The sequence below is a fragment of the Toxorhynchites rutilus genome, chromosome 2 (assembly GCF_029784135.1).
Source record: "Toxorhynchites rutilus septentrionalis strain SRP chromosome 2, ASM2978413v1, whole genome shotgun sequence".
Taxonomy (NCBI): domain Eukaryota; kingdom Metazoa; phylum Arthropoda; class Insecta; order Diptera; family Culicidae; genus Toxorhynchites; species Toxorhynchites rutilus.
In genome coordinates, this window is record NC_073745.1 from 133,242,029 (window position 1) to 133,267,167 (window position 25,139).

Genomic DNA, 25,139 nt, shown 5'->3' on the forward strand with positions numbered 1-25,139 from the left:
TTGTTCAAGATAGCATTCGGCTTTTACTATAAAAATTCAAAATATTACATTTTTCATCATTAGAAAAAAAAAAAAGGTGAAAAATCGAACTTTTTTTTGCTTGGAGTATAAAGTGGTCACCTAGTGAGGGCAAAGTGGTCACTCGCACATATCAAGCTAAATGCGATAGATTTATGCGTTTTTTCGTCCAAATGTGTTCAAATCATATTTGATATAGTAGGTACATGTATGAAATGAGCTTGGCCTAGAGTCTCAATTTATTTTTTCTCATGCATACAAAAATATAGTAAGAAACACATAACGTTCCGCATAATAAGGCATCGTTTAGTTGGAGTGGCATATTTTTCCTGGGTCAATGCCACAAAAGAATCCTCTTCAAGAGCAGAATGTGACGAGGTATATCAGCTTTAGTAAACAGAACATTGTAAGTGAATAACACTTATGACCACTTTGCCCCCAAACACAAAAGAGATCTCTATGCTAATTAATCGGTGAGATTGAACAAACCTCTCCTAGAATAGTTGAACAGTTATCCAAACTGATGATTTGTCCAACATATCAGATTGAATATACTAAATTTCACGTGAAATTCCTTAGATACCATACGCACAGAACTACTCCCCAATGGCTATCGAGAGCAATTTTTGTTTTTATTCATATTTTGACATTTTGACAGCTCTACTGAAGTACAGGGTGACTCAAAAGTCATAAAATTCTTCAAACATAAGGACTATCAATACGGTTTCAATAGTCAATAGTTATACTACCAAACAAGCAGGTGACCACTTTGTCCCCCATGACCTACATCTAAGAATGTTTGATTATTTTATTTTATACTCGGTTTTATTCACTAAATAATTTTTTCGGAAAATATCAAAAGTTATTTTTTTGGCTTACGTGTCCTGTTTTTATTCCAGAACTATTTGGTCAACCTTTTTCTGGTTCAGTTACCGAATGATTACTGTATTAGATTAAGTTAAATGAGTCGAAATCAGTGATCGAATGGATTACAGCAGTAGTATATTGTTTGTTTATTGACAACACAGCTTGGGATGAAGATGCTTCACTGGATTTTACAATAAGTAATGACCTGAGTAATTAACAGCATCAATAAGCAATAAGACCTGAGTAATTAACAGCATCAGGATCTAACGGATACAATCCACATCGCCGGAAACCGTTGGTCAATGTCGATTGTAGGTTCGTCATTCTATACACAGCTTTTGAGCTGAATATAAGATTTTTTTAAAATACTTACGGTTCTGGAGACCCGAAGAAGAAGAATAAGTAGTTGTGGTTCATTTATCGAAGCAGTTTGTTCCATCCCAGCGTCTTTAGCATGATCATTTTCTCTTAGCGAAAGCTTATCGAACAAAACTGAAAGCGATTTGCGACTTTTCAATGCTTCTGGATCAGATTCCAGCTCGTCCTCAGACACATCAAGATTATCGAACAGTCCAAAAGTCTCCTCTAATTCTCTGCCATCGCCCGGTTCTGTATGTACCATAAAAACTAACAGCATAATAAAACAATTTACATTTTCCAGCGTAAAAATTAGCATTTCAAAACATACGGTTATGGAGCGCAGAGGCGCACAGTTTTAGATCATTTTCGGATGTATTCTGTTCAGTTTCACTGTCCTCATCATAGTCATCAGAATCGTCACTTGCCACAAGAATTTCGATCATGAATAAATCCGGATTGCTGCCGGTAAACGATTCCGCATCTGTTCGAAAACCATCCCCAGATACATCAGAAGAAAATCCACAAATCTCCTCCAACTTTTTTCGAGGTCCTCGTCCGATTCAATGTCACCCGACATAGTTTCAGTTGAAATGTGTAACCGGAAGTTATATCGAAATGAAAAAATGGTTCACTACAGAGAACCATTACGTGATCACAACAGGTTGCACATATTAAAATTGTATACTCAAACTTACCCATTCGTGAGTTAGAAATGTATTTGAAATGAATTTTGCTGTACTCTAAGAATTTGTGGATTGTTTCTTCGAATAATCAGTTTTATGTTTACTCCATTGAAAGTTAAACAAAAACAAAAACACTGAAAAAAACAACACATAAAACAACATAGAACAACATGTTTACATGCTAGAATAGACAAAGAATATTTTTTACAGTTTAAAACATTGAAAAAGTTGGTGGCAATATAGTTGCCACTGCCTGGCTAGCGTAAATGTTGGTGGCAATATAGCTGCCGCCTGCATGTAAAAGGGCTAGCGTAAAATGTTGGTGGCAATATAGCTGCCACCTGCACCTAAAAGGGCTAGCGTAAAATGTTGGTGGCAATATAGTTGCCCGTCTAGCGGGCACCAAGTATGGAAAAGTTCATTCGCTCATTTCTCCACACCTGATTATAAATCACTCTTGTATCTGCTTGGAATAATCATGGCGAAAAGAATGCAGCAAACAATCGTGATATTGCACGATTAATCATTTTTCACTCCACGACCATCTTCAATCGAGACTGATAGTGAACATAACAAAAGAAAGAGTGGAAAACAACATTCAATGAATGAATTCTCCTTCGGAAGGATCGCACGAAACAATATAACGAGCGAGTCAAAATAGATTGAATCTGCTTGTAAGTATGATTTTATTCTCCCTTGTACTCTTTTCTTTGTCAGCATTCAAGTGCACATGAATCTACCTTCCCGCTCACCAATAACTTGCCGTTATATGGTCTTTTGCGTTGGCTTAGATCGTTTCATACTAGAAACCAAAAAAAAATGTCATTGCAATAGTGCACAGCAAACAACTCGATTTCAACTATCTACCTATATTTTACTGCCGCGATCGAGGCTCAATGATTGTTATTTGAGCGAAAAACGAATGATTTTACAGAGGCACTCGCTGGCGCAAGCAAAAGTTTCCAATTTGATTCTATCACCATCTAACGTCATTCCGAGAGGCAAATGAGGGAATGCAAAATTCTCTGAGGATAGATGAGCGGAATCGAGTATTTTTCCGTTTAACTCGAGAATGAACTTTGCGAAGATGATAGGTTAATGTATTCTATCTCAAATAAAGTGAGGCATAAACGATGAATCGAAAGGAGAGATTTATCTGTGGATGAGTGATGTTACACGAATTTCGATGCGATTTTGCCTATACCTGGCGGGCACTTGATAGTAAATATGAATTTATTATATTTGAATTTTTGATGTTAGTTTCAACTAAAACTTAGATTCAGCAGGTCCTAAACAGTTCATATGTAGGGGAGATGGGTGTAAGACGGACATGTTAAGGAAAACTTCAATTATATCTTTGGAAACTCATTTTTTCAAAAATTGGTTTTCGAAATAACTGGCCAAATGTTTTACAAAAAGTGTTTTTCCATGTTTTTACTGAAATTAAAACAAGCCGAAAAGTAGAAAATTTTTATCGGTGCGGGTATGATGGACATGTAGTGGGGGGAATATGGACAGGTTCATAATATACGAAGCGTAGAGGTTTATCGCTCGCGAGAGGAATAATTTTACTCTCTCTAAGTGTTTGTGCGTCCAGTAACTGAAATAGAACAAAACGAGAAAGCAATATAAAAACAAGTTCAATATTCTTCCCTTCTTTTTCCATCATGCATTGAATGTGATTATGGATGTGACTGTCCATTTCAACTTAAATCTATGTTTAGTAGGGTTCGATCAATTACTCGCGATTTACTCGAGGTTAGAGGGGCAATAATTTTTGTGGGACGGGTCAGGTTAGAGATATGGATACGAGGTATCATTGTCTCAACCGAGGGTTGCCGCACGCACTGTAGCATTGTGTATAATGACCAGGGATTGCATCTGGTGTTCTAGCTGTCGGAGTGGGCGACGGTGAGATGAGGGGACAAGACAAACAAACTAATAACAACAAAGGAAAAAAAAACACAAAAGCATTAAATTCTTATACTAGACCGTTTCACAAACACATATATCGACTGCATATAGCAAATGTCGCGAGTTCCCAACACGTCTGTAATAGGAACATAGGGTTGTCTTCCTTGGGCCTCAAGGGTATTCAAAAGGTGCTCTCTGGCTGCGTTATTATCCGTACATTGCCAAACTGCGTAATCGATGTCATCTTAACCATTTCCCCGCCGACAGACATTGCTTTGAACAAGATTTATTATGTGGAGATGTACATCTAGCGAGTAGTAGTTGGACATAAGTCTACTCATTACACGAATGAAGTCACGACTTACGTCCAAACCTTTGAACCACGCTCTCGAAGAAACATTTGGAATAATTGAATATAACCACCGCCCAAGACATCCAGTGTCCCAATCGGTTTGTCTACTCAAGAGGGAACTCTGACGCAGTAATTGGAAAAAATCATCGTATGAAGTCTGTCTATCAAACAATTCGCCTTTCTGGGCACCTACCTTCGCGAGAGTGTCCGCTTTCTCATTGCCAAGAATTGAGCAATGAGAGGGGACCCATACAAAGGTTATCTTTTAAGATTTTTCGATCAGTGCACTCATCTGCTGCCTCACTCTTGTGAGGAAATAAAATGGGTGCCTACGAGGTTTCATCGACTGGAGAGCATCAAGATAACTGAGACTATCCGAGAAAATGATATAATGGTCTGCAGACTTGTTGGAGATCATCCCCAATGCGAAGCCGATTACTGCCAGTTCAGCAACGTAAACGGAACAAGGTTCCTGCAGTTTACGGAAGGCGCTTGAATTCTCATTGAAAACACCGAAGCCAGTGGATCCATTGAGACGAGACCCATCTGTGAAGTATTTTTTCATGCAATTGACTTTTTGGTACTTTCGGTTAAAAATACGGAGAATGAAAATTGGTCGAAGCTGATCTAAAATCCCAAGTATTGCTTGTTTGATCGACAGATCGTATTCAATTGAGGAACTGCTGATGGTGAAGTGAGCACGGTCTGGAGTAAACGATGGAAGACAAATATCTGACGAAATATAGTGGGGATAAATTCTCATAAACCGAGATTGTATATTTGGACGAAAATTTTTTTCAAAGTTTTCAATCACAAGTGTGTTCGTGATTTCGCATTCCACCAGTATTCTGAGAGAAAGTTCCCAGAATCGGTTCTGTAGAGGAGTTACTCCTGCCATGTTATGCGCAGACTCATGTTATACGTTGAGTGCATACAGCCTAGAGCTATACGCAGACAATGATATTGAATTCGTTCCAATTTTAGAAGGTGACTTTTAGCTACTGATCTCCCGGATGAGCTCCCCACCACATGCCGCAAATCGAGCGCAGAAAGTTGACCCTCTTTTGACATTTTTGCTTCAAATACGTAATGTAGGTATTCAAAGTGCATTTTGAATCAAACCAGACACCAACGTACTTGAAGGTCAATGATTGGGTAATGCTTCTGCCCAAAAGCTTAAGTTGTAATTGGGCTGGGGACTGCTTTCGAGTAAACACTACCAGTTCAGTTTTCTGCGGCGAGAATTCGATCCTTAAGTTCCTTGCCCAGGAGGACAAGTTATCTAGGGAATTTTGAAATGGTCTTTGCAAGTGCTCTGACGGAAACCACACCATCATCTGCAAGCTGTCTTAGTGTGCATTGTTCTGCCAAACAACTGTCAATATCTTTTACATAAACATTATAAAGAAGGGGGCTGAGACATGAGCCTTGGGGTAGACCAGGGGTATGACTAAAACGCCAAATCCCTTATATTGCCAGTGTACCCAATATTTCTGCGGTTCACTGACATTTTGGTTCTGTCAATTACTGTTGTCTACAACTTGGTCCGGTTATATAGTGAATAGTGGCTAACTTTAAACTCCATGTTAAATGTGAACACCTCCATGTGAAACCGAAATATGAAAATCGCTCATGCAGTTAGAAATAAAGCATACTATATCCGTGATTTCAACGATTTCTATCTTCGCAAATGATATGTTGGTAAACAAATGACGCCATGTTGATTTTGATTTTGGGTAGTCTATATTCAATTGATGTCTAACCCCTGGGGTAGACTCATATGGCTATTTCTGGAAGTTGTCAATTGTCCGGGGGTCAAGTTCATTTGCTTTTTTGACCACAAGTTGTACAAGAAGTTATTCAAAATTCCAGGAAGTCCACATTTGTTCAGATTGTCTGACAGAATTTCTATGGAAACCGAATCAAAAGCTCCCTTAATATCCAGGAATACTGAAGCCAGTTGCTCCTTGTGCGCGAAGGCCAGTTGAATATCTGTAGAAAGCAACGCTAAACAATCGTTTCTTCCTTTGCTCCTGCGAAACCCATATTGTGTACTTGATAGCAAATCGTTTGTCTCGATCCATTGATAGAGCCTTCGAAGAATCATTTTCTCCAACAATTTTCTAATGCATAGAATAGCAATCGCATGTTGCTAGATATCAGAACTAGTTATCACATAAGGCTAGAAGTGATAATTTATTTTTAAAGAAGAGCAAAAATTGGTTGCAATTTAATGGTACTACCCGTAAAAGGGTTAAATAAAAAAATATAATCGAATATTTTATACAAAAATGGGTTAGTATTTCATTCAGACCGACACCGTGATAATTCAAACACGTGAAATGGTAATTGACAACCTTCTATCTCCCGTTTGTAGATGTATCTCCGAATGCAGCAGCTCGAGTGACACGGAAAATGACAACGAAAACTGGTACAGCTAACTCCCAACTATGATAATTCGATGATCATACCCAATTATACCTTTTCCAGCGACGTAGAAATTCCTCCCCACTGTCACATCACGCTGAAGTGCACCCGCGAAATTGCGGGCTTCAATGGTTTGGGCGAAGCCGTACGCCGATTGGACTTTCGTAGCTCGGTGCGGGATGGACGACGATTCAATTACGTGTGCGCTCTGCTGCGTCTGCTCGTTTCCGGCAAGGGAATCACAAGTCTTCCCGGTGGAGCCCAACGTTTGCTTTTGCAAATGCTGGAGGAAGTCGCAACGCATGTTAGCGCCTCACAGCAGAACTTCAACGTTTTGAGGGGCCTAGTGCAACAGCTACGGTCACTCGTTAATCAGGAAAATCAAAAATGCTGGGGAAAACCACTCGGCAGCCAAAGCCTGTGGGAGGGCCACGTGCAAACTATTCAGAGAATCCAGAATATCGCTAGTCAGATACAGATAAAAGAGGTTTGTGTACAGTTTTGCTTCCGTTACTTGTTTTATAACCCATTCATTTCAGCCGGGACCGAATATACGCCCAAAGCTACATGATCTGCCAGAAGAATGTGTTCGTGAAATCGTTTTAAGACTTTCTGACTACAAGGATCTTGAAGCGTCCTCGTCCGCTTGGTCTCTGATGGCGGCCTTGATCTCCGAGCAACGCGTTTGGCGGGAGTTATCTTACTATCATTTCACCAAACAGCAAATCGAGGTCATTCTGGACAAAATGTGTCTCCAGGATACCAAGGAACGTCACCGGAACTGGCAGGCTATATACCACGCCCTTCGGAAGTATGTTTTGAGATATATTGTTTTGGAAAATTATCCAAGATCATATTTTATGTTTTCTTCCAGAACCTACGGTGTACCTGAGGAATTGCAGTATGCTGAGATATTAGCCTTCTGTCGTCTCTGTCGTTGTTTGTTTTGGCCTTCGGCAGGGCATCCGTGCATTGTAGATCAATACCCGGACATTCGGCAGCGTATTCGAGAGGCAGGTAATAGTGATAGCACCGAAACACAACCGGTGCCGCCAGCGCAATTTCTAAAATACTTCTCTCTGTAATTTGAACAACATCGTGGAACGAACTTTTATTATTAAGGCAGTGAATTATATGCCCAGTTAATGCAGCTCATAGTGTGATCAATTGCAACGGATTGAATATATATCTGTCATACCACGATGTAAAGGAAATAACAGTGGATTAACACGTGGAATTGATGCTCTGCTGAGAATGTATCTTCCAAGTCCAGCGTCATTGAGTACCAGTGACACGGTGAAGAATTTTAATTAGAGGAAAAACACGAATTATTTATTACAGAGATCTTCAAATTTTTTATGAGCTAGTGGAAAACCAGAAGATATGTATTCGTATCATCAGACTGAAATACCTTTTTTCTCTTTAGTTAGGAATTACGTGCAGTGTAAATCTATGAGCTAGAACGCAAATGGAACGCAAAAGTTAGCACACAAATTGTATTTCAAGCTGCTTGATATTATCTCGGTAAACTTAATAGGCTGAATATATTTAGATCATTCATTATTTTTCGTAAAAAAAAATCCATAACTTTACATAGCTAATCTATGGCTGTACCTAAATTGATTTATTTAACGTTGTTTGAAATTGAATTCACAAAAGATTTATATTAAACATTGAACTATAGTACTTTTTATTTTGTTTGTTCTTGTCAATGTTTCTTCGCAACATTTTTTTGCCTTCATTTAAGAGACTTAGCCATAGGCTGGTTCGTCTCTGTCCGCATGCAACATTTAGAATACGGAATCACTGTTCATTTTATATCTGCATTTGTGGTACACGTATCTCAAATCTTTTGACAGGAAATTGTTTGGAAAACCGGTAAGTTTTTGGCATCAGATGATAGCTTAGTTTATTAGCTACTACTTACCATCAATTTCATTCATTTTTGTTCAACTTTACTGGGCAATAAATTCGGTTCAAGGCAACTATGTGGGGAGAGTATATAACCTCACATAACCTAACAAAAAACAAAACATTATAAAATTCAAAAACATGTAAACTTTTCTACAGAATTACTTTGATAAAAGAACACACATCGAGATGTTGGAGAGAAATCATTGGATTAAACCTCCTACAAGAACAAAAATGTAGGTTTTGGGCAATGTTTTTGTTTCGGGGTTTTTCGATTTTTTGTCATTTTCAGGAAAACGAAACAGAGGAAAAATATAATTCTTGAAGATTGGAATTTCTGTAATCAAAATAATAATAAATAAAATAATAATAATAATAATCAAAATAACACCAATGGCTTTCATTAAAAAAATAATTTTTACAGCTTGGTTGTTAATGGGTTAAAAATCCGGCATAGTCAGGCACTAAAATCACGAAATCGCTTAAAGTGTCTAATTCAGTTCTACCTAACCCGTATCTAGCTCGCACGTTCTTTTGGTTGACCCATCTGGTGTTACCTAAGAAATCATCACCTTTTTGTCGTAGGGCTTATTGTTTTCGTAATGATGTCAAATAAAAAAGGGTACGTTTTTATGAAACAGAAGTAGCAGATGCAGCGTTCATTCTGTGGACAATGTGAATAGAGAAAATATTGCAATTTAAGCTCCGCCCATTCTCAATTTATTGAAATAAGTTGTTCGCGATTCATCAGCCATCCAGCTGAAACCAGACGGCAGTGAGGTTTTCCAAATGGCCTTCTCAAAGTCGAGAGTTTAGTTTAATTTTCAAAATTAGCTTTTTCGAGACTAGAAGCAAATGAACTGAAGAAAATTTTAAAGCCTCTATAATTCAAACTATGATCATCATTGCTTCCCTTTGTAGGGCCATGCTGTAAATATTATTTTTAACGAAAGCCATTGGTGCAATTTTGATTATTGATTATTGCGAAGCATTTTCAATAAATCTGGACCAGAGCTACCGGTAACGTAATTGAGGAGTCTATAAAAACTCGTATGGCTGGAGTGAAGCGCAAAGTTCGAGACTTTTATATGGGTTTAGAATGATGAAGCTTTAAACGTGTAACATGCAAAATTCAAGCCATGTCTATGAAATAAATTGTTACATTTGAAATACGATTGCTGCCCAAAACCAACATCAAAATCGTCATCGGTGATTTGAATGCTCAGGTCGACCAAGAGAAGGAGTTCAGATCAGTTCAGGAGTTCGGTAATTGGTAGGTTCAGTGCCTCCAAGAACATGGCCATACTTAGTATCTTCTTCCAGCACAGCCTACAATACCGTTACACCAGGAGATCACTTCAGCAAACAATCACAAATAGATCACGTTTTGAACGATGGTCGGCACTTCTCAGATATCATCGACGTCGTGGCGTTTACATGGACTCAGACCACTACCTACTGATGGTCAAATTGCGTTCTAAACTGTCAGTCGTCAATAACATAAGACATCAACGCTCACCACGATACCGCCTACGACGACTACAGAAGCCGAACGTCGCTGCGACATATTCGCAGCATCTTGAATCTGCGTTACTGCGTGTAGACAAACTGGATGCTGCTCCCCCGATGAATGCTGGAACATCTTGAAGGCAGCAATTATCAGACAAAACGTGGAACGATACCAATTGCAACAAAGGCAGCAAACACATCTCTTTAGTGAAAAAAAGCGCCACTTGGAAGAGAAAGAGTGTGAGGAGATGGAGCTACTTAATCGTTCTCGAGAATCGCATTAGTTCTTCAAGGAACTAAACGCCTGACACAAAGGCTTTGTGCCGTGGGCCGAAATGTGCAGGAACAAGGAAGGAGGCATATTGACGAACGGACGCGAGATGAACGAAAAATGGATGCAGAACTACGATGAACACCTGATTCAGGCGCACACAGGAGACCTAGACGGCGTTGAAGAGGACTACCCCGGTGCAATGAATAACGACGATGTACCATCCCCACTCCCGGGTGAAGTTAAGGAGGCCATTAGAACCATGAAGAACCACAAAGCAGCTGGTAAGGATGGCCTCGCAGCGGAGCTCTTCAAGGAAGGTACGGGAAACCGGGTCCAGGTATATACACCGGTTGATAGTTAGGACCTGGGACACAGAACAACTACCGGAGGAGTGGAAGGATGGGATAATCTGCCCATTTATAAAAAAAAAGGTGACAAGCTTGATTGTGGGAACTACCGTGTAATCACCATCATGAATGGTGCCTAAAAAATCCTGTCTCAGATCCTCTTTCGCCGTCTATCGCCAATAGTAAACGAATTTGTGGAAAGTTATCAGGCCGAATTCACGCCCGGTTGCTTGACGACCAGATTTTTACACTACAGCAGCTGCGAAAATAAGGCTACGCACCACATCTTCGTAGACTCCAATGCCGTATATAATACAATCGACCGACAACAGCTATGGAGAATCATGGACGAACCTCCTCCGAACCTTCCTCGAAAGCAGACAAGTCTTATCCAGGCAACGATGAACGGTGTGCGGATCCCGGGCGATCTGTCGGAAGTCTTTGAGTCTTTGAGAGTTAATTGGGCTTGGGGTCAACGCATCCAAGACTAAATACGTCTAGCAGAAATGACTGATCATAACAGAATCCTTCTTGTTAACAGTGCTGTGATCGACGGTGACGAGCTCGAGGTGGTCGAGGATTTTTTTGTTGACCTTGGCTCGTTGATAACAACTGACAACAACAGCCGTGAAATTCGAAGGCGCATACTCAGCGGAAGTCGTACCTGCTATAAGCTCCGCAAATCCTTAAGGTAAAACAAACTTCGAACCCGTATGAAGTGTACCATGAACAAATCCCTGATTCGACCGGTTGTATGGAGTATGGAGTATGAAGTATGGAGAAGCAGGATGAACCACGAACTAGCTCAACTCTACGGCGACTCCAGCATCCATAAAGTCGCCAAGGCTGGACAAGTGCGACGAGCAGGGCATTTTGCCAGATTTCCGGACAGCAGTCTTGCAAAGATGGTGTTTGCATCAAATCCGGTACGGATAAGAAGGAAAGGAGCCCAGCGAGCGAGAAGATTGGAACAGGTGGAACAGGACTTGGTAAAAATCAGTGCGGCCGGGAGTTGGAGAACCGCAGCTATGGATCGAGTGTGTTTGGAATTTTCTTTGGAAGCGATTTTCGATATAATTTTCTACATCATTTCTATAAGGTTATTGTTGCTTGAAACCGATTCAAAGGCGATAACTGTGAGTCATATTTATTAAGTTGAGTTCCCAGTGGATATCTCAGATGAAGAAAACAGTAAGAAAGAATTCATTTGTTTCTCAATTAGACATTTTCCGCATCAGCTTACCATCGGGCAGTGCAGCATACCCTCGATCGGGGCAATTTGGTCGCTTTCGGACGGATAACATTCTCACGAGATAAATAGCTTGTATGTGGGGGATGCCAGATGATTTTTTCAAATATCTCTGCATGGCACGAATAAATGTCTTCAAATGTAATCATAATGAACAAAAATGAGCAAACCATCACGATATTTCTAAATCATGTTCGATAAATCACCCAACAATTGTTTTCACATACTTTGAAATGACCTCAGTATGTTTTCACAAAATTAAGTGTCTTCAAAACGGAAACATGTCTTCACATCTGGCATCTATATTATGTGCTCAGAGAATGCAGAAAACAAGAGCACGGACTGGAGAATTAATGCACGAATACTGGGAGAACACGCTCACCGGAGAAACGGTTTATTCTCTTCGCTGGTGGGCATGAAGAGAATAGATTGATGGAATCTCTTATTCATACAAGCTGTTCCTCTGAGCTTTTCAGTCTCTGAGAGAACCAGCTTCTGGGCATACTACACTTCTGCTGGGCCATTTAACACCGTATGATTGGAAATTTATAATTTGGGCGCCCTAGAAAATAAAATTCTTAGCACTTTTGTTATTCAGTATCTAAAAAACAGAACGGTTACCGATGACTGAGGGTTAACTAATCTACGTACTGACGTAGTTGTCGCCTTAATTTCTAAGAGCACGGTCAAGATAAATCCATTCCCGCTTAAGGAGTGCGTATTACACACTTCTCCAATATAAGAACCCGTGGCCGAGTGATTAGCGTCTCACATTCTCATGCCGGGTGTTCAGGTTCGATTCCCGTTCTGGTCGGGGGATTTTTCGTCAAAGAAATTTCCTTCGACTTGCACTGTGGTCACGCGTATTCTAGAGCTTGCCCCTCGGAATACATTCAAGGCGTGTTATTTGGCTTAATAAATCTCAACTTAGTAATCATAAATGACGCTAGTTAATGCATACGATGGGACGGCAAAAGTTCCAAAGGGGAACGTTAACGCCATTAAAATAAAACAATATCAGAAGAGACGTCGTATAGAATTGATCGATTAAAGATAGACATTAGGAGGCTGCCAATGATGAAAGTATATGTTCGTATCGGATCTCCAACATTCGGATCTGAACCATTCGAGGAGACAGAAAAGAGGGCTTTAGGGTATTGCCATGAATGACTGTGACTGCTGCATACGAATATCAAAACAAGGCAACAAATTAAACCCGATCTGCATTATTTATTGTATATATCGGTATAACCCTCGATCGGTGCTCACTCTCACTCTCGAAATGCTCCATCATCATCAAAGTCCTCGTGGACAACAAGAGGTGGGGCATTTACTATCCACATTTGCTCACGATGGCGGAGGGCAGCTGGAAATTGTGCTCTATATGCCTCCGTGGTATAAAGATAGAGCTAAATAAATCTGGATAATAGGGTTTCGCATGGAATATTAGCTCCAACAATTATATTTATTTGACGTAGGACTACGTCTAACAGGACTACAGTAAACATTCGCTAACTGGGGGAAAAGGGAAGACCAGTTATCAACATTCGCGTTTTAACTGGTCCGGCATGTAAAACGTCAAATAAAATCGAGGGGAACTTCAATGAATTGTTTGATTCGCGTTGATCATGAAATTGGATAAACAAAAGTTTTCCAATTGAAGTTTCGCATTGAGTGCGACAACAGGTATGAAATATAATTTGAGAAAATTATTTTTCTGTAATTTAATCAATGTTTTTGTCATGCGAAAATAATGTCAGTTTTCATAACATCTCAAATTACATTCGAATGCTCTTCATAGCAAATCTTGTATTTGGATATGGCGTCGATTGTTTACGAAATTCTGCTTTCTAACTGGCCCAAGGTCCAGTTAACGTTCGCCCAGTTAAAAAGCAGACCAGTTAAACTAGGATCAGTTAGGGAACGATTACTGTGTATGGGGAGTAATACGAAAATATAGACACTGAACATGCAGGAAAAATGAAAGATCTCGAATGCTTATAACTCGAGCATTTCTTAATAGATCGTAAAGATGTTTGCTCAATAGATAGGAAATATGTTTAGCCATCTATCATAATCAACAACATTTTATTTTCCTTGAGATAAACAATTGGATAATTTTGAAATTTCCAATGTCAAGTTTTGATTGATTCAATTTGTGCTCCTTAAATTGTACCGAAAGGAGCGAACAGAGTAACAGCGGAATATAATTTGAATGCTAGCGAAACATTGCATCGTAAGCCCCTCCACTTATGATTCAACCGCCAGTCAAATCGTATAAAATTCGCAGTTGCTTTCCGAAAAGATAATTCATTTTCTAACCGCGAAGCAGAGCTCATACGCTAAGGCCAACGTTCCGGCATAACCGCGAATCTCATCATCTGCAGCGGGTAGCAGTAGCAGCGACCAACGAGTTTTAATTTTCCATCCAACGGACGTCATCCATCGCTTTCGTGTAATCGGTCCAGAACTGAAGTGATGATATTGATGCAAAATAGCTTGTGGCTGCATTCAGTCTGTCTAGAAGAGTGCATTGGTTAAATAAGAACGCAAATTTCGACATCGGGAGAACAAGAATGCGTCCATTGGCGCTTCCCCAAGCCAGATAATCACCATCAGAGACATTGGTTATTAGACGTGGATATTTCATACTTAATTATCTTAATTATCTGGCATCTAAAACAATTCATCAGAATCTGTCTGTGCTATTGATAAAAATGTGTACATGCGAAATTCCTGTTTTATTTTCCATCGTACAGACAAACTTCACCAAATTTAGTTACTTCCGTGGCAATTGTAACACACTATTGACGAGAGAAATACATGCAACTAGAGAAAGCTGAATATGTGATGCTTTTTTGCGACTACAGGACATTGCTAAGTCCCAGTTTCTACGTGAAGTAAAGCAAGATATGTGATAAAATGCGAACACGAGATATCTCACAAACAACACTGTGTGTACTAATATTAATTATACGAATAAAAAATGGTGTTTTAAATGGATTCGGTATAAGTTACACTATTTCTAAAGTATGAATATATTTATTAATATATTTCTTTTTGGACGTTCTTTTTATCTACTAGTATCTATACTCTAGGGCAGTAATAAAATATTTACACTCGGTTGAGCGATGTAATGAATAGAAACAGAATTGAGTCGTTTTTGAAATTCAAGATTATTGATATGTAAGCAGGGAAAGAGGTACGAACATTTTACGTATGATAGTTAGTATTTTCATGGTATTCAGCTATAACAGTTCCTTTAAACAATGTTGAATCGAAAATTCTATAATCACGGAATACCTATTTGATGTTGTATTGTCTTTGTGCCGCTGTAGTATCATTCAAAGCATGAGTACTAATAATATGATGTGTCTTCGATTTCATTATTTCATAACCCATAGTACACGACAACATTATGCTGATATGTAGATGCCCGACAAGTTAATTCACCATACATTTTGCGCTGTTAGTGGAAGTGAAAAAAACAGTTGCAATCATACCAATAAATAACCATCCCTAACTGTTAGAAATGTTTATATAAATTCAGGAATGTTGACTGCTAAAAGCGCTAGATAACAAAAGCCACAAGGAAAGTTAGTTAAAATAAAGACGTAAAAAGAGATTAATAATTATAATATACTATGTATTTCTTACATCAGAAACACGTCTGAGGAATAAATATATTTTAGATATAATATTCAAGTTGTCTTCATTGGTATGTTGGTCCGAACGAAGAATATAGCGAACACATCATGCAACAATAGTAAGATGGTAAGATTTGAGGTGTCTTCATATCGTTGTGTTCGTCTCCACCCACATTAGAATAATAAAATGAATTTTAGAATACTGAAGAAAAAAAAATATCAAAATTCATTTGCTCTGCAATGAAAAGATTGTCCAATTTCAGTTCATTTCTTCAATTGGAATTATAGCATATTAGGCTGGGTTCTTTTACTCGGATTTTTGAAATTCGATCTGGCGGCTAGATATACTTCGCACGACCGAAAAACATGCGTGACAACATAGGTCACAAACGCAAACATTGCACTATGGTCCAGGAGGTGCATTTAAGTGGAAATTAGCATCTAGAGCTCGACAGTGATTCTCTAGACAAAAACTGTCTTCGACAAAGTTGTTACAAGTAATAGAGCGCTCATTTTTATGTTATCAAAAATAGGGTGACCAAAATTGTCGATGAAATGAAAAATCTAACTTTCTTATCTTTATAGATAGAGGTAAACATAGTTCGACAATATTGTAGCCCTGGTTATTTTAAGTAACTTTGTGGAACAATATTTCTTTCTATCTCTTCAAATAACCGATATTAAAATTAAAATAAAACAATATCAGAAGAGACGTCGTATAGAATTGATCGATTAAAGATAGACATTAGGAGGCTGCCAATGATGAAAGTATATGTTCGTATCGGATCTTCAACATTCGGATCTGAACCATTCGAGGAGACAGAAAAGAGGGCTTTAGGGTATTGCCATGAATGACTGTGACTGCTGCATACGAATATCAAAACAAGGCAACAAATTAAACCCGATCTGCATTATTTATTGTATATATCGGTATAACCCTCGATCGGTGCTCACTCTCACTCTCGAAATGCTCCATCATCATCAAAGTCCTCGTGGACAACAAGAGGTGGGGCATTTACTATCCACATTTGCTCACGATGGCGGAGGGCAGCTGGAAATTGTGCTCTATATGCCTCCGTGGTATAAAGATAGAGCTAAATAAATCTGGATAATAGGGTTTCGCATGGAATATTAGCTCCAACAATTATATTTATTTGACGTAGGACTACGTCTAACAGGACTACAGTAAACATTCGCTAACTGGGGGAAAAGGGAAGACCAGTTATCAACATTCGCGTTTTAACTGGTCCGGCATGTAAAACGTCAAATAAAATCGAGGGGAACTTCAATGAATTGTTTGATTCGCGTTGATCATGAAATTGGATAAACAAAAGTTTTCCAATTGAAGTTTCGCATTGAGTGCGACAACAGGTATGAAATATAATTTGAGAAAATTATTTTTCTGTAATTTAATCAATGTTTTTGTCATGCGAAAATAATGTCAGTTTTCATAACATCTCAAATTACATTCGAATGCTCTTCATAGCAAATCTTGTATTTGGATATGGCGTCGATTGTTTACGAAATTCTGCTTTCTAACTGGCCCAAGGTCCAGTTAACGTTCGCCCAGTTAAAAAGCAGACCAGTTAAACTAGGATCAGTTAGGGAACGATTACTGTGTATGGGGAGTAATACGAAAATATAGACACTGAACATGCAGGAAAAATGAAAGATCTCGAATGCTTATAACTCGAGCATTTCTTAATAGATCGTAAAGATGTTTGCTCAATAGATAGGAAATATGTTTAGCCATCTATCATAATCAACAACATTTTATTTTCCTTGAGATAAACAATTGGATAATTTTGAAATTTCCAATGTCAAGTTTTGATTGATTCAATTTGTGCTCCTTAAATTGTACCGAAAGGAGCGAACAGAGTAACAGCGGAATATAATTTGAATGCTAGCGAAACATTGCATCGTAAGCCCCTCCACTTATGATTCAACCGCCAGTCAAATCGTATAAAATTCGCAGTTGCTTTCCGAAAAGATAATTCATTTTCTAACCGCGAAGCAGAGCTCATACGCTAAGGCCAACGTTCCGGCATAACCGCGAATCTCATCATCTGCAGCGGGTAGCAGTAGCAGCGACCAACGAGTTTTAATTTTCCATCCAACGGACGTCATCCATCGCTTTCGTGTAATCGGTCCAGAACTGAAGTGATGATATTGATGCAAAATAGCTTGTGGCTGCATTCAGTCTGTCTAGAAGAGTGCATTGGTTAAATAAGAACGCAAATTTCGACATCGGGAGAACAAGAATGCGTCCATTGGCGCTTCCCCAAGCCAGATAATCACCATCAGAGACATTGGTTATTAGACGTGGATATTTCATACTTAATTATCTTAATTATCTGGCATCTAAAACAATTCATCAGAATCTGTCTGTGCTATTGATAAAAATGTGTACATGCGAAATTCCTGTTTTATTTTCCATCGTACAGACAAACTTCACCAAATTTAGTTACTTCCGTGGCAATTGTAACACACTATTGACGAGAGAAATACATGCAACTAGAGAAAGCTGAATATGTGATGCTTTTTTGCGACTACAGGACATTGCTAAGTCCCAGTTTCTACGTGAAGTAAAGCAAGATATGTGATAAAATGCGAACACGAGATATCTCACAAACAACACTGTGTGTACTAATATTAATTATACGAATAAAAAATGGTGTTTTAAATGGATTCGGTATAAGTTACACTATTTCTAAAGTATGAATATATTTATTAATATATTTCTTTTTGGACGTTCTTTTTATCTACTAGTATCTATACTCTAGGGCAGTAATAAAATATTTACACTCGGTTGAGCGATGTAATGAATAGAAACAGAATTGAGTCGTTTTTGAAATTCAAGATTATTGATATGTAAGCAGGGAAAGAGGTACGAACATTTTACGTATGATAGTTAGTATTTTCATGGTATTCAGCTATAACAGTTCCTTTAAACAATGTTGAATCGAAAATTCTATAATCACGGAATACCTATTTGATGTTGTATTGTCTTTGTGCCGCTGTAGTATCATTCAAAGCATGAGTACTAATAATATGATGTGTCTTCGATTTCATTATTTCATAACCCATAGTACACGACAACATTATGCTGATATGTAGATGCCCGACAAGTTAATTCACCATACATTTTGCGCTGTTAGTGGAAGTGAAAAAAACAGTTGCAATCATACCAATAAATAACCATCCCTAACTGTTAGAAATGTTTATATAAATTCAGGAATGTTGACTGCTAAAAGCGCTAGATAACAAAAGCCACAAGGAAAGTTAGTTAAAATAAAGACGTAAAAAGAGATTAATAATTATAATATACTATGTATTTCTTACATCAGAAACACGTCTGAGGAATAAATATATTTTAGATATAATATTCAAGTTGTCTTCATTGGTATGTTGGTCCGAACGAAGAATATAGCGAACACATCATGCAACAATAGTAAGATGGTAAGATTTGAGGTGTCTTCATATCGTTGTGTTCGTCTCCACCCACATTAGAATAATAAAATGAATTTTAGAATACTGAAGAAAAAAAAATATCAAAATTCATTTGCTCTGCAATGAAAAGATTGTCCAATTTCAGTTCATTTCTTCAATTGGAATTATAGCATATTAGGCTGGGTTCTTTTACTCGGATTTTTGAAATTTGATCTGGCGGCTAGATATACTTCGCACGACCGAAAAACATGCGTGACAACATAGGTCACAAACGCAAACATTGCACTATGGTCCAGGAGGTGCATTTAAGTGGAAATTAGCATCTAGAGCTCGACAGTGATTCTCTAGACAAAAACTGTCTTCGACAAAGTTGTTACAAGTAATAGAGCGCTCATTTTTATGTTATCAAAAATAGGGTGACCAAAATTGTCGATGAAATGAAAAATCTAACTTTCTTATCTTTATAGATAGAGGTAAACATAGTTCGACAATATTGTAGCCCTGGTTATTTTAAGTAACTTTGTGGAACAATATTTCTTTCTATCTCTTCAAATAACCGATATAACGCTTTTTCTCTAGGTTGAGTTAGGGTTACCATGAAAAAAAATTATAAGACTGAACTGAAGTGATGCTGCTTTAAAGTCTACGCTTACTATATGCATTTAAAAATTGCAACTTGTTCATTTATATGCAAAAACTCATAATTTAAAATTTAATTTACTCAAATCCAAAAAATAACACTCTTTTGAAAGTTTCACCTTATGTAGAGTCAAATGTGCTCTTTAAAATGCTATCAATAATTTTTTATTATGTTTGCCCCAAAAAGAACGACAAGCAAATGAAAAGGTCGTGTTTTCGGGGAAAAAACATCAATAACTTTGAGTGGCATTAAGATACATACAAGTTATGCACCGTAAAATGCGTGGATTGGAAAGCTCTAAAGATCATTCAAAGACAGTTTTGATGTAGAATTTTACATATAAAAGTTAGAGCAAAAAAACCTTTTTTTTTCATGGTAAACCTAACTCAACCTAGAGAAAAAGCGTTATATCGGTTATTTGAAGAGATAGAAAGAAATATTGTTCCACAAAGTTACTTAAAATAACCAGAGCTACAATATTGTCGAACTATGTTTACCTCCATCTATAAAGATAAAAAAGTTAGATTTTTTATTTCATCGTAAATTTTGGTCACCCTATTTTTGATAACATAAAAATGAGCGCTCTATTATATGTAACAACTTTGTCGAAGACAGTTTTTGTCTAGAGAATCACTGTCGAGCTCTAGATGCTAATTTTCACTTAAATGCACTTCCTGGACCATAGTGCATTGGTGTCGGTCAGTTTTACACGAAAGGGCAGGGTGACTAACGAACATGGTTGGACATGAGTCGAAGATGGTACAAATAAAGTTCCGACACAAGTCTAATTTTGAAACTATGGTTCGAGACAAACCATAACCAAGAGCATGGAGCTACCGATTGAATTCATCTTCGTTACATCTGAACTGCAAATCAGCACAAATGAAGCACTCTACATTTGAAAACCATCGTGCGAGAGGATATAGACGCGATACTCCAAAGTAAAATACTGGTGATTTTGTTTAGTCACTAAAACGCGCTCGATGACAAATAATTCTGGTCCCTGTATGAAACGGCTACAAACCGCTGATTTTATTTACAAGAGGACCTAATTGTGTAGGCATTTAATTCCACTAAATTGATTGATTTTTTTTTTCGAGAACACATCTAGTCTCAATGCAGTGGCTCAGGTTAGTGTTCGTTAGTGTTACACTGCCTTCAGTAGTGTAAACGCAGCGATGTTTTTAAATCACACACATGAAGAAAAGATTTAAAACTTCCAGAGATATCATTCCGGGGCGCAGTTTCTGCAGACTTCGGAGGTAGCTAACAGAGTCTTAGGGGGCATCAATGATGTTGAGTCATTTAAAAAGTATCCGCGATTTTTCGATCGATCTCTGAACGATTTTGCATATCCACAATATCGTCTTATTTGATGCCCGTCCGGTTTTACAGTTGTTGTGAAGGTTCGCCTCATGATCATTTGCAAACGCTAGTCTTGTATTTGATCCATTTTGTCATCCTCTGCTGGTGTCATTGTCAGCGGTCACCAGTGAGCCTAAGAACACGAAATCATTGACCACCTCGATTTCATAATCGTCGATCTGATCTCGTGAAAGCTTCGCATTATATTCTCTGAAGCCTCTTCCTCTTTTATACTTAGTTACATTTTTTTGTTGAGAATATTGTTTTCTCGATTATTTTTGCAGGATAATTGTATTTGATAAAACTTTGAACCATAATTATAAATTTATGGATTTGCAAACATACTTTTTATTATTTTTTAAAATTACTTTGCGACATTATGTGTGCGAAACAGCAACAGCGAACAACAAAAATCAACACAGACGTGCCAATACCAATCGCCTCTCGGTTCCGAAATTTATCAATAGGGCGAAATCATCAATCCGTATCGAGCAGAAAATCAGACACATAGCATCAGTATCCAATCAACGTCAAATACAAGTTCCATTCCGCCAACACTTGTGGAACTGAATTCGACACCTGGAGAAAGCTCTCCTCTCCAGGACCCTATAGTAAGAATTGCGGAGCAATCTGCAGCCGCGACAAACGTTGTTTGAAGGCACTCCTGCGAAGCTCTAATGCGGGCGCTATACGATTCGTCCAACGTTTCACTCGAATGTTGGACTCAGACATTTGACTCGATGAATCGACAAATGTTGTGACGAATGTGCTGCTACACGGTGAAGTGAATGTTCGATTCGAATGTTTATTGTTTTTACTTACCATCAAAAACGTTAGGAAACTGGATGACGATGCGAGTATTGAAATTGCTGCCGTAGCTATTGTACTGATATCGGGCAGTAAATTAAAAATGCTTGAAATTAACATTATTAAACTGCAATATTTTGCCGAATATTTTGAATTTTATTAATCAATTTCATAGTTCCTTCATCTAAAACTTGTAAACAAACCAATCTGTCGAAGATAGATTCGAACGAATCGTGTAGCGGTGTATCGAATGTCATCGAGTGTCGAATCAACGAATGACAAAAATCCTTTGACTCGTGCCACTCGCGTTGGAAGGTAATCCACAACGAACGGATTACCTTCCAACGCGAATATTCGACACTCGACATTGGAGGTTCGTAGCTCGTCAGTCGACTACACGATGCGTCGAATCATCGAGCGTCCAACATTCGAGGGTGTTCGTAGCATCGTGTAGCGCTGGCTTAAAATAGTGGACACAGTGAGGACGTACCTTTGTTATCTGCACGACCAAACAACTGCACACTGCACTGCACATCTCGGACATAACCAAATCAATCATGAAAAAATCGCAAAAATATTATCTTGGCTATTTATTCTTTAACATCACCGGCGACTTTTGTGTGAATGAGTTTGTGACACCCCTTTGGAAAAATGAAAGTATTCGATTATCGCCATTATCTCTTGCATTCTTAAACTATTCGAAGCAATACTGAACTTTTGGAGTCCCTCAAGGCTCTCATCTTGGTCCTCTTCCTTTCATTCCGTACGTTATTGACATCTCCTAAGTTCTCAAGCGTATCAATGTGCTTGTGTATGCTGACGACATGAAGCTTTTCACGGAAATTGGGAATGAATACGACATCGAAGCATCCCAACACGAAATACAGGGCGAACTCTATTAGGGAAAATCATGGTAAAACCGACACCCTAAGGATATCCACATATTTCCAAGATCTACCATGGGTTTTCAACTTCAAATAGTTCAACTGTTCATGATCCATTCTACAGTATCTGTTGATCATTTTTTGATTAGTACTCGAATTTTGATAGAATACAAAAATTGATGTTTTCAGGTGAAATAAATGGGAGTGCGGGTAAAATCGACACCTTTGGAGAAACGAATGAAAACTTGTTACAATAGTTTCAAAGTATTAAGAAGTTATCTATATACTATGTGGACGCTTTAAGATCCCAGTTTAGGTGAGCATCCACGTGAAATGTGCCGATGGGCCAGGCCAGGCAATGATCTACGATGAATTAAGCTCATAAAAGAATCGAATTTTCTACAATTTTCCGACATAAACACTTAAATTCCACGAGCGAAATTTTACATGGACTGTCTCATGTTTGCTGGCCGGTTCTGTTTTGTTGTTTGTTTTGACAGCAAAGTGACTTCCGCAAATGTGAGATACCTCGAAATGTAAGAAATGCAAGTATGTACAGGGTACATCGAAAATTTTTCAAAAAAATGATTCTAACTGAAAAAATCAGGGGGTGTCGGTTTTTCCCTGATTTCCCCTATATACACAATTTCGGATTTCGAATTCCAGATAATCGAATCCTGTATATAATCGATTAAAAAAAATAATCGTTTTTGATGCATATATTTTTTGTTATTTGAATATAAAAGAGGAATTTAATTTTTCATTCATACCCTTAAAGTCAGGAAACACCTGTCTCACATGAAAGAAATAAATTTATCCACAATCTAAGGAGGTGATAGACGCTGATATTTGATGAAAAAATCCTTCTATGCATATGTTCGAATTTCAACAATGACAGAGTTATATAACTTTTTTTTGTTTCGGACTCTGTTGCCTCAAACCGGTTCTACATTATAAAGTACGCCACGGAAAACGATTCTGTTGCTCCCATTTAAAAGATAAGAAAATTTAGTAAAGGATATAATAGCGGAAGATCTAAACTAGTGGATTTAAATAACATTTTGAAAATGAAAATGAAGTATTTTTTATTTATTTTATTTATTATTATTATTTCTTTTTTCCTCGAAATTCACATTGAACTTGATTGTTTTTATCAATTGAATTAAAGTTCTTTAACCGCTCTACAATTTGTTCGTTGACACCCAAATTCTATCTTTCTTAATTTCGCTGCAATATCTATATCCAAACAATTCCTGGTGAAAATTTTTCAAAAATCACCATTTTTACCACACTGTACATATAATAGGTACTTAAATTTCACCTTAACGTTTAAAGGTTACATTTTTTCTTGAAATAAGTCATACAGGTTCTTTCAGATTAAACGCTCACGCAAAAAAAAATCGAATAGCTCCTTATAATTTTTTTTCGCTCCGTGGATAGTAACACTGCATTCCCCACTTCGGGACGATAATCACCTCTATTCCGGTACACGATCGGGTTTGAAATTAACAAAATGATGCATTTTGTAACCCGGAATTTGTTTTCCATCATTGCAAGGACGTTCTCAAAATGATCTCTCTTTCCACGATTTTAATATAATACGCTTGGACCGCGATGACAGATACGGAGGGGTACTATTGGGGATCAATAAGTGTCACTCATTTTTTAGAATTGACCTTCCACCTATTGGAGGGATCGAAGCTGTTGCTTGTCATGCAAACATCAGAGGCAAAGACCTCTGTATAGTCAGCTTGTATTGGCCTCCGAGAGCTGCGGTTAGCCGCAAGCAACTTGTTGACATGTGCTCACTCCTTCCTGAGCCACGATTAATCTTGGGAGACTTCAACTCTCACGGAACTGCCTGGGGGGAACCGTACGACGATAATCGTTCATCGTTGATATATGACCTTTGTAACAGCTTCAATATGACCGTTTTGAACACTGGGGAAACAACACGTGTACCTAAACCTCCTGCTAACCCAAGTGCTCTTGACCTCTCGCTTTGCTCGAATTCACTATCGTTAGATTGCAAGTGGAATGTAATCCAGGATCCCAACGGTAGTGACCACTTGCCAATCAAAATTTCTATCACCAATGGGTTGAATTCTTCTGAATCAATATCTGGTATCGATGATCGATGGGTTGAAACGAATGGCCTACTCTCAGATACACAATATGGGTTCCGCAGGGGCAAGGGGACGAATGATTGTCTTGCGTTGCTTTCTTCAGAAATTCAAATGGCTTACGCCGAAAAAAAAAACAAATGGCTTCAGTATTCTTGGACATAAAGGGGGCCTTTGATTTCTGTTTCAATAGAGGTTTTGTCAGACAAATTACAATCTCGGAGTCTGCCACCTCTATTGAATAATATGTTATATAACTTGCTTTGTGAGAAACATTTGAACTTTTCTCACGGAGATTCGGCAGTAGGTCGG

At 38.2% G+C, this 25,139-nt stretch overlaps 2 protein-coding genes across 2 annotated transcripts in view; one reads left to right on the forward strand and one right to left on the reverse strand.

The window, feature by feature from the left end:
* LOC129768330 (F-box only protein 25) overlaps nt 1-18,943 on the forward strand; it is a 49,692-nt gene extending 30,749 nt beyond the window's left edge. The window contains exons 3-6 of the mRNA XM_055769904.1: nt 6,572-6,625; nt 6,685-7,108; nt 7,161-7,432; nt 7,496-18,943. Coding sequence (XP_055625879.1) covers nt 6,572-6,625; nt 6,685-7,108; nt 7,161-7,432; nt 7,496-7,706 — 961 coding nt within the window. The 3' untranslated portion in view covers nt 7,707-18,943. The remainder of the gene's footprint in view (nt 1-6,571; nt 6,626-6,684; nt 7,109-7,160; nt 7,433-7,495) is intronic.
* LOC129768332 (uncharacterized) overlaps nt 3,332-25,139 on the reverse strand; it is a 48,551-nt gene continuing 26,743 nt past the window's right edge. The window contains exon 2 of the mRNA XM_055769906.1: nt 3,332-3,528. Coding sequence (XP_055625881.1) covers nt 3,506-3,528 — 23 coding nt within the window. The 3' untranslated portion in view covers nt 3,332-3,505. The remainder of the gene's footprint in view (nt 3,529-25,139) is intronic.